General features: G+C 42.1%; 4 protein-coding genes across 4 annotated transcripts; 3 read left to right on the top strand and 1 right to left on the bottom strand.

The window, feature by feature from the left end:
* Positions 1 to 682: 682 nt before the first annotated feature.
* On the bottom strand, positions 683 to 2560 carry SS1G_03157 (hypothetical protein; the record flags this gene model as incomplete). Its single annotated transcript, XM_001595019.1, has 3 exons — positions 683 to 1779; positions 1833 to 1962; positions 2174 to 2560. The coding sequence occupies 3 exons, from the start codon at positions 2558 to 2560 to the stop codon at positions 683 to 685; spliced, it is 1614 nt and encodes a 537-aa protein (XP_001595069.1).
* Positions 2561 to 3568: 1008 nt separating this feature from the next.
* SS1G_03156 (predicted protein) lies at positions 3569 to 4052 on the top strand (the record flags this gene model as incomplete). Its single annotated transcript, XM_001595018.1, has 3 exons — positions 3569 to 3622; positions 3747 to 3799; positions 3983 to 4052. 3 exons carry the CDS (start codon positions 3569 to 3571, stop codon positions 4050 to 4052), a joined length of 177 nt encoding a protein of 58 aa, XP_001595068.1.
* A 1510-nt stretch (positions 4053 to 5562) lies between these two features.
* SS1G_03155 (predicted protein) lies at positions 5563 to 5814 on the top strand (the record flags this gene model as incomplete). Its single annotated transcript, XM_001595017.1, has 1 exon — positions 5563 to 5814. The coding sequence occupies one exon, from the start codon at positions 5563 to 5565 to the stop codon at positions 5812 to 5814; it is 252 nt and encodes an 83-aa protein (XP_001595067.1).
* Positions 5815 to 7532: 1718 nt separating this feature from the next.
* Positions 7533 to 7676, top strand: SS1G_03154 (predicted protein; the record flags this gene model as incomplete). Its single annotated transcript, XM_001595016.1, has 1 exon — positions 7533 to 7676. One exon carries the CDS (start codon positions 7533 to 7535, stop codon positions 7674 to 7676), a length of 144 nt encoding a protein of 47 aa, XP_001595066.1.
* Positions 7677 to 10308: the final 2632 nt, after the last annotated feature.

The following is a 10308-nucleotide window of genomic DNA, read 5'->3' as shown; positions in this document are numbered from 1 at the left end:
ACAGCCAGCCACATACAGCATTGCTGAATTGTGTATGCAGAGGCAAACTAGCAAAGCAACGCACACATTACGTACCATACATATATCTAACACATCCATCCCATCCATCAAGCGAAACCCATACCGTATGTAATCATAAAACTCAAGGCAATGATATACCGATTCAAATGAGGGTACCATTTCCCAAAATCCCATCACAGAAGCATCTTCTCATCTCCTTACAGGCGGATTTTCCCGATTCATTCCCCTCCCCCCATTCATTTCATTGATTCCTTCTTGTACTAATCATAATTCACACAAATCCTGTGTGTTCCGTGGATCCGAACAACGTCTTTTCAATGTTGAATAATTCCCTCCCTTCATATGAAGTAAACATCAAAATCCCAGAATAAAAAATACAATTCCCTCTTAATTTAGGGACTCCCAAAACACCAGTCTTGATACATGCAATAATGGTATAACAGCTGCTTGCTAATAAATATGCGATACCAGCCCCGCCGCTTCCAGAATGAAAAAAAACCCAAAATAAACAATAAAACGCCGTGGCTAAGATGCTCCTATGATGCGAATTCCTTTTTTTTTTTTCTCAAAGGATTTATTCAACTTTCTTTTATTTTTAAGAGACTAAAATTATGGAAAATTGATCTTCACATTAATAGTATTTCGTCGACAAAATTGAAGTTTATACTCCGTGAAAGTTGGGTTGAGGTAGTACAGGCCATTGATTGGCTGATTGATGGCCATATCCTGGTACAACACCAGATCGGTAATCATGCCTCTTGCCCAATGGTTGATAGTGCATATGGTTTGTGTTGACTGCATAATCGTGCATCGAGGTAGATGGTGGTGGATAGAGGAGGGTATTCACGTGGCGAATAGGCTTGTAGGGCGAGTTTCTTTGCTGATAGAAAACAGATGGTGAAATGTGACCCGAAGTTCCAGGAAAGGATGCATTGAGTGGGGAAGGAACTGATGCAAGTAGTTCTTGGACGGCTGAACGAGGACTACGTTGGCCACATGGGGTGCCAACAATTTGATTGTTGTGTTGATATGCAGCAACTTGTGATCCACTAGTTTGTGACCCAGAAAGGGTATGACTTAAAATAGGTGGTGGGTAAGTCGGAGTAGTTGGATAGACTGTGGACATGGCTCGATTAATGTTCAAAGGAGGTAAAGTTGGTGCGTTTTGAGAAAAGCTTGGCAGGCCGTTGTTACCGCTCATCGCTTGGTTTGTCGAGATCGTCAAATTAGGTACGGGCGGTAAACGAGGTCGAGGAGTCATGTTGAAGTCTTGAAGGCAATTAGATGTTGAGGTTATTGACCTGGACACACGCTTTGCTACCGGTTCTTCAGCATCTTCCAGGAAACTTCTCTTTTTTGCATTCGCGTGGAAATCCTGGTCGGAAGGGGTTGAAGCAGTTGTTAGTGGCGACACCAACTGAGCGGCGTTGCTAATAGCAGGCCACTGAGGAGTAAGATTGTATGATCCAGCTGGGGATGCATATTGACTCGTTTGTGTCGGAGACGAAGCTTGCATTGACGCAGGAGGAGAGGGCAGGGTCGGCTGGTACATGGGTGGAGGTGATAATTTTACGGCCCGATCACAAAAGCTCCCGAATTTCCCAAGCTTCCGTTGCCATTCCTTCCACTCATCCTCAGTTGCGAGTAAGCTGTAGCGCATGTTGCTCAAAAATTCGACTTCCATTATATGGATTTCAGTGACAGAGATTCCCGAAACTTCGGCCCATGTCTTGTTGGTATATGTGTTGTCATCGAGAACTATTGTATTGTGAGTAAAGATTTTCGTGGTCCATATATCACTATTGACTCACATTTGTTGCCCAGCATCAATGCCACTGTTAAGAGTCTGTACTCGCTTCCACTTCGCCCCTTAACTACTGGGTTAATGGATTTCAGACGGTAAATGAAAAGTAGCGCCAATAATATCACATTCTGCGAGACCTGCGTGGTCATGAGAATCGTGACAACCCATTTTGTAAACCCGACAGACGGGAACGCTTCTGGTCGCAGTCTTTCTATGGTCGTTGATCCTGCCCATGAATTTTCAGCCCTCTTCAATGTATCGGTAGATTCAAACCAGAACAAACAAGTAATCTAGTAAAAGTCAGACCATATTCATAATTGAGTACAAATATCAAGAATTGTAATTTACCTGTGCAGCGAATTCGGCCAAACTTCCGCCACTGTCATTTATTGATTTTGGTATTTGCAGACTAGGATGAATAGTGTCTGTATTTGGTTTTTTTGCTTGCGGCTTTCGAGTAGATTCAGACTCCAGGGTTGTCAGGGCAGTAGCGTAGAAGGATTCGGATGTATGCTTGGGTTTTACTGTTGGCCAATTATAAGGTTGCTCTGCTTGAGAGGGCTCAACAATCTTAGCTACTCTGTGTACTGAGTCTCCGGGTGCTTGTGAAATTCTAGATTGAGTAGCTGATCCATCATGATCGCTTGCCCTATTGAAATTCAAAGACTCTGTGCAGGTCTCATTATGCCGACCTTTATAATGAGGATATGGCGGTCCTGGATATGTTGCATGCATGTCGTCTTCAGGTGGAGTTCGAAGCCCAACTCTAACCGGAGCTTCTATGTATCCCGACTGATTGATTTGTGGGAGTGTGAGAGGGAATCCAACGTCCTTCCTACGATCGATTCCAAAGGGAGTCTGTGGCGTGGGAGGTAAAAGGAAACTGAACGGAGCCGGCCTAACTGAAGTCTGATGCATTGGGGAATGAGTGTGTGTGTGTTGATTCTTAGAGGTTTAAGTAATATATCTTTTGGAGGAGTGCGGGTTGTTGATCGGAAGGTGCTCGAGGTATAATGGTGGGAGAATTCCGGTGGAGATGATGCAATTTCAAATGTTGCTTTAAACTATCGACTCTTCCCAAGTATTTGCTGATACACTCTGCGAATTTCCCTGAAGGCTCCCAGCGGTAGTTGATGATGAAGATGGACTAGAAACCTTAAAATCGAGCTATTTGGGGAGCCATGGAAATCTCCGCCAATCCTACTGTAGAGAAAATTGAACGGACCGGTGGGTAGTGTTGAACGAGAGAGGTCGAAGAGACAGTTAGTGGGCGGCTGCTGATCGGTAATTTGTATAGTAAACCTGAGTAGAGTAGAGTAGTGCGTGAAGTGAATTGGTATTTTCAATGAGGAAGGAGTTGGTTGCTATTAAGGAAGCTTTCCTAAACGAATCGAAACTTTGAGAGTAGCAAAAGTCAAGGAATACAATATTGAAGTTTGGGTTGAAAGATAAATCTCAAGCCAGGAAAAGTAAGGAGAAACAGAAAAAAGTCTCTTAAGAGTTGTGAGATATATGAGAAGTTATTGAATTGGAATTGGAAATTCTTGATGATGTGATTGAAGTGCTAAGGAAACAATTATAACAAATAATGTATTGGATATGGATGTAAAAATTGGAGACGTTGGATCAAGAGAGACTATGAAAGAAGGAACGAATAATGTGAAATATCGGAATAATACCTAGGCAGAGTACTGGCCGATATGTAAAAGAATCAACTAGGATTGAATCTGTATTAGATACGCAATGGTAATTAGTATCATTGGTATGGGGGATTGGGATCTTGTCTCGTCTGGTATGGTATGGTACGGTACGAGAGACAAAGGGTTAATGAAAATGGAAATTGAAAATGGAAATATGGAAATATGGTACTGGAAGAAAGTGGAGGCTGATTGAAGCATCCATTCATTCATTGATGTCACAGGCAGAGCCAGGTACAAGGAGTCAGGACTCAAGGAGAGAGAGGAGTAAGGTTAGGTAAGGTAAGGTAAGGTAGTGAGTGAATGAATGAATGTGGATAAGATAAAGCAGAGAGTTAGTTATTAGCATAGTTAGAAAATTAGAAAAAGAATAACACACACACACACACCCTCCCTCAACCTCAACCTAGGCTGCTTGGTGGTGGGTGTATGTATGACTGACTAGGATAAAATAAATCAGTCCTTTTTTTGGATTTAGGGAGGCACTCAAGCCTTACATCTGCAAGAAAAGAAGAAGGAAGAAAAAATAAATACAGCGAAGAAAAGGATTTCCTACTACAAGAGATTCCACATTAGTCTATTTAGTCTATTAGACACATACAGTAATACCTATCTATGCACAGTACACATATTAGAGAAAGGGCTTTTGTGCTAGGGCAGCTAGCTAGCTAGTGCCATGTACAGAGTAAAGCTATCAGCCGGGAATAGGTATCTAGGATTAAATTTTATTATATATGATTGATGATGGATGGATGATTAGGATTTCTCGGGGATTTTGTAACAGGGATACATAGGCCACCTATGAGAAAATGTACATGATTATGAGATGGTTGAGATAGGGTTAGAATGAGGGCTTTGTACTAGAACTTAGAATAGCTCTTCTAAGGCTTTTTAAAACAAAAGCCAAAGCATAACTAAAGGTTAGTGTGTACGTCTAGTAAAAAAGAAGAAAAGCCAATCAAATCATATTATATCCATAAATCATATCTGTGTGGAGTATTTGTTTGTGGAATGGGAGTGAAATTTGTATAGATTCGAGGTGGAGGTATGGATATCATAAAAAGTCATGGAAATACTTTCCCTTGAGGCTGGCTGTCTTGAATCAAACTTACTATTGGCCGATAAATCATTTACTACTTCTTCACCCTTCCTTCTCTTGCTCCGCACCATTGACTTTTGATTGCATCACATTATGTTTTGTCTCTCTGGCCGTGCTGGACGGTTTGATTGGCTGTGGCAAGCCGGCTTGCAAAAGTTTGCGTGGCAGTATACATTGAATGTAGTGTATCTAGCAAAGTACGATATAGATCGAGTCCAGAGTCCAGACCTAATGTTCTATTCGTGTCTGAGAAGAGACGGACATGCGGCACTCGGCTTTTCTGACTGAAAATGTATTGGCATTCTAAAGTGGCATTTTTGCGATTCTTTTGGGACAAATCCTTAGGTTGACCTATAGAATCGGCTAGAATTCCAACAGATCGAATTGAGTTTGACTTTAGCTCGATACATTATTACTCTTTCGGTATTCGTGATATCTTTTAAATCTATTATTCCTTTCTTCTAATTGGAGGTAAATATCGACCAGTACCGAAACGTCCCGATGTATATTAATACAATTACTACATATCCACATACTTCGCCTGTAGAGTAAAAATCAAGAATTCCAAGTAAAATTTGATGGATAGATATGCAACGAGCGTACTGCAAATATAATCCATGTGCCACCGACTCCATTACCAAGCTGAGCAACACCTATGTATTTTGAACGAGGGCACTTGGGCAACATGACAGGGAGCGGGGATGTTTGCAGCACCCTCGCTGTGATGGCCTACCTATGCCTAGTGTACTCCGTATGTCTTTGTGGTGGAGCGCAGCGCGTGGAACGATGGAAAGCAGTGAGTGCAGCAGAAATGAAATGTTGCATTTCACTCTGTTTGGCACGCACATAGAAAGTCAGAAGCAGGTTTAGTCTTACCCTTTCGGTCTTGGAATTTCCATCAAGCAAGCCCCTCGAGGTAGAGAATGAAACTGGGATCATCAATGCTTACATGTCATGGGCTTGGACCTGGATCATCCACTGAGTGTGAAAATTCGCAAGCGCCAGTCGGTTCCCTTCTTGTGGTATATATACGGAGTGATAGTGTCAATGGCCAATACGGATTTATGTGGTTGATCAAAGCCTTGCCAGTTGCGGTGCTAGGCAGGCTAGGAGCCCTGGCGGCGCCGAAGAGTGCCCCAAAATGCAAGAAGCTTTCGTGTGTCGCCATTGCTCTCACCATGATTGGTCGTTAAGATGAGACTTGTGCTTGTGCACTAATAAATGTAAGAATGAAGATAGAAATGATACCAGGCCATCTAAATCCACTAGTATGAAGAAGGAGTGAAGGAATGAAAAAGATGATCATAATTGATCAAATTATTATTACGAAGTGAGGGTTGTGATGGAATCTGATTGGTAATTTTGGTAAAAATATGTCAATGTATCAACAGTGTGCATTCCATTTATTGACACCTAGCGTTACGCTTAAGGTTTCTGACTCTGATCAAACCTACCATTTTGGATTTTCATGGCATTGGTACAAAAGTACAACACGGCAAGAATGGACCAAGGAGATGAAATGTTTCTAGGATAATCAGGATTACGGATTACTCTCAAGCTATGTAGCCTACTACCTTCCCAATGGCCAAGCAAGAAAAGCGTTCCGTTTGTTTTTTTCCCTCAAAAAAAAACCCCTAACCAATAGTAAAGACTCTTAGGTCTGTCTACGTACATACCTTCGCATGCAGACGACTGACAACGACGCTCGGAATCCCATAATCGAAATCAAACCAAATCACATATCCCAAAATTCACATTATCGATGAAGGGAGGGGATTCGTTTCCGGGCTTCCAGGCTGCAGACTTCTTTGTTCCACCACTTGTCTAACTCCTCACATATATGATTGGTGCCAAACTTTAGGTACTTTTTTCCTTTTCCTTTCGCTCACCTACCCAACAGCCCTAGATGATAATTGAAAAAAAAAAAAAAGGTTTTCATCTATGTAAAGCAAGGCATGCCCTGCTGAGGCAGTATAAGCAAATTCCTCCCAGTCACTGAGTCAAAGATATCAAACATGATCCGCAAGTACCCTCCGACAAGGGGCCACCTATGGCCTGACTTATTCTGTGTTGTGTCAGCCAGGCTGTGTTTTGTGAGCAAGTGAGAGTGAATGTGAGAAAAAAAGATCAGAGATCAGAGATCAGAGATGAGACTTTTCCATGATCATCCATCAAACCATCATCCATCGGCACATATTCCTAATTTTGACCCGTGATTCTGGGAGACCACGCTACGACTTACGCTTTTTGTGGCTGAATTTCTCTTTTCCCAAAAGTCCGACGGGCGCGCCGCCCACCCCTTCACCAAATTTCAATCCTACAACCATGATGGATCCATCTCATCCGGTTCGTCAGCTGGGGCATTGGCCGGTGTATGCGAATATGCACACGGTCACTCGTTACGATACCTACCAATATAATACCGTAGCAGTAAAATACCATAACCATTTCGCTATACTCCGTATATATTGCTCACGGTACAGCTGTACATACAAGCAAATTATAATTTAATTATCATCCATCTACACTCCCCTACCTACCTACCTACCTACATATAGTATAGTTACCACAGTAAAAGTAGGTTAAGTACCGGTACCTTACCGTGCAGCTATTAATCTGATGATCTCTGTTCGAAACACACTTTTTCAAGGGGGAGAATGCAGCTCCAAATTTTGTGTGTTTGTTCATCATTCAATCAATCAATCAATCAATCAAGCAATCATCCATCATTCCTTCCATCAATTTCCAGCAGGAAAATGGAGAATGGAGAATGAAAAGGGTTCCGTCTAATAAATTACAATCCATTGGTATCGATCCTGGTTTAAGGTATGATTATCGAATTTTGAACTTCTCGTGTTACTTTACTTTTTTTGATTCCGTCCCAGCAAAGCCTCCGTAATGTAGGTAATAAATGGCTGTAATCAGTGATCAGTGTAATCATCTAAATGGCAAAAAAGCCAAAAGTAGATTGGTTCAAGAACTTCAAGGTTCTTTTTTCGTGCTTAGCCGTTGGGCGGGCGGTGCTGCTAAGAAGACCCTATCATCAAAAGGTTAGGTACACCAGGTAGGTGAGGTGAGGTGGAGATACACATGACATGATAAGTTGCAAGGAAGGGGACAGAAGATGAAAAGCTGCGAACAGTACAGTACAAGTAATGTGTAAGTTTGCTAACACATAATATTGCTGATGATCAAGACCTTTCTTGTAACTCGCTCGCCTACCATTTTTCAAACAAGAAAAGCCGGTGTAGTGTGTACTCCGTACGGGGTGAAAAAGGTTCTAGATTCTGAATTTGTTACGTGCAGCTCCCGTCACCACCACCACCAAAGAAAATTTAACACCCTGGCACAACAATCCTGAGTCCGCTTTTTCCACTTTACGCGACTCGCAAGATATCGCGAGAAGAATCGTGACCTATTTTTGTGTAGCGCGTATCTATCTACTGTATGTGGAAGCCTGGAAGGGGAGTTTTATGAATGTGTGAGACTTGATGATGATTAGATTGTTACTCCGTCTCCGTCTCTGTAGATGATTAGATGGAGAATGAATAAGGGAGTTTTGGTGGGGAAGTTAAGAAGGAGGGGCAATCTTTCATTTGTTGGGCCCAAGTAAAATCTATCTTGGTCTCCTCAATAATAACCCAAGTCAAACCGGTTCTAATGACTAGCCCTTCATCAATATACCGTACGGCATCAATCAATTTGTTCTGTGCTCCATCATTAATAGCATGTGTACATTCATATGTAGTATGTACTCGGTATAACATCTTCCTTACGCGGTGATTTACTTTTAGAAATGAAGTCGTTTATCTCTTCACGTAATTCGTTGTGCAAAACGGCGAACAACCACCGGATTTAGATAGGGTATCTACTTGTTAGCCAAGTTTAGGAGTGATATGGGTGAGATCCTAAACGGATGGCGATTGGAATACGATTCAAATACGTCGAACCAACATCAGATTCACCTGTCTTAGCATCGTAACCCTGCTACCTACACCTACCTATGCTATGCTCCATTAATCATCTGAGCATATCGTCTATCCGCCCGCCATTTTCCTTCACTATCTCCTGCACCTACGTCCTACATGCCGTATGCGGATGATGATATGAGAAGAGCATGGTGCATAAATAATAATACGCTATGTGATTAATGTATTGCTGGGGGTTGAGTTCGATGTTGTTGTTGTTGGATATGGCATGGTTTGGTTTGGCAAAGCCGGACGGCATGAACAAATTTGTCCCGCTGCCACTGTTTTGTGTCCAACTACTTACTTACTTACCTACTTCCCTGCTTGCTTGTCGGTCCTGTTTGGTGTATGCAGAGCGGGGGCGGAAATAGGTAACTGCGATGAAAGAAGAGAGTGTGTCATATCGTCGGTTCTTGGTGATCCCTTTAAGGATTTTATTTTAGACTTTCTTGCTTGTGTGTCGCCGTGGCATATTTAGTCTGAGTCATAGAGCATAAAGTAACCTTCTTGGTTCCAATTCCAATGTTCCATGGATTCCTTCATCTAGAAAATAACTTGGAAGGTTAGGTTTGAGGAGGACCGAGGACGGCGCATATTTCCATTTGGTTAAAACTTCACCATCGCTGTACTCCCGTTCCGTTTCCTATGTTTCTCCGTAGCCTGCCTCCGCTTTCACCTTGCTTTGCCTGTAAGAGCGTGGTGCTTTGGAAATTAGTCTGACTTGTCCTTGTTGCTCTTCACAGGCACATGTCCGCGCGTGCCGTTTTTTTCTCTCTCTCGGAAGTTGGAACACACGCTTTTACGAAAGTTATCACAAATTGAATTGATGATTTGATCGTCAACCGCGGTCCAATGCTCCACTCAATTCGCGTTACAGCTCATGCGACCCTCAAGCCTTTCTTCAGGTGGTGGGGTGAAGGCTCAAAGGGATGCATCCAGTAATATTGAATGAGAACCTTGAAATCTGGAGCACAACTCAAAAAGAGCCTTTTCCCGGACCCGGCTGCGGCACAGCCTTTCCAACTTATCCTTGTCTAGTGCTGGAAATATGTGTGATTGGATCAAATCCATACTTATCCATACTTTCTACACTATCCTTCTCTTGGTAAATGCAAAATTAGGGGTTATTACTTCACCGCCTCCATTCTAGAAGAAGTTTGTTCAAAATGAGGGGGAGAGGATTTGGAAGGAATGACATGATTTGGGGCATTGATGGATGGATGGATGGATGGATGATGCATGCGAACTGAATCCGAAGCGTCAAGACTCAAGCGTGACGCTCACTGATCGAATAGAATAGAAAGGAGCAATTCATCTAGCATGGTGAGACCTCTACTTTAGCTCATTCCTGCTTTAGATAAGATATAACCAAAATTGCCTACGTATCATCAGAACTTTAATCCAAGGTTCCATATTGATATCACATACTTCGTACATCACGATGACATTTCGTATTTTGGGACTTGTAAAGGAAAAGTCTTAGCGACACCGAACTCTGGTGGGGGCTATTGGGGCAACGGCAGAATATGCTGTAAGCCTAGAAATATAGCCGATTATTAGTATTTTTAGAGAGGTGTTTGTTTGAATGAATAAATGCGTATGTATCTATCTATATATATTTATTTATACATTTATACTCTGTAGAGTAATAATTAACACTGACTTCCCTTGGTTTCGGTTTAGCTTGCATCATAAATTCATAATGATTCCAAAGTAGCT

The sequence above is a fragment of the Sclerotinia sclerotiorum genome, genomic scaffold (genome assembly GCF_000146945.2).
Source record: "Sclerotinia sclerotiorum 1980 UF-70 scaffold_4 genomic scaffold, whole genome shotgun sequence".
NCBI classification, from domain to species: Eukaryota; Fungi; Ascomycota; class Leotiomycetes; order Helotiales; family Sclerotiniaceae; genus Sclerotinia; species Sclerotinia sclerotiorum.
This window is presented reverse-complemented; position numbering and strand designations above follow the sequence as displayed.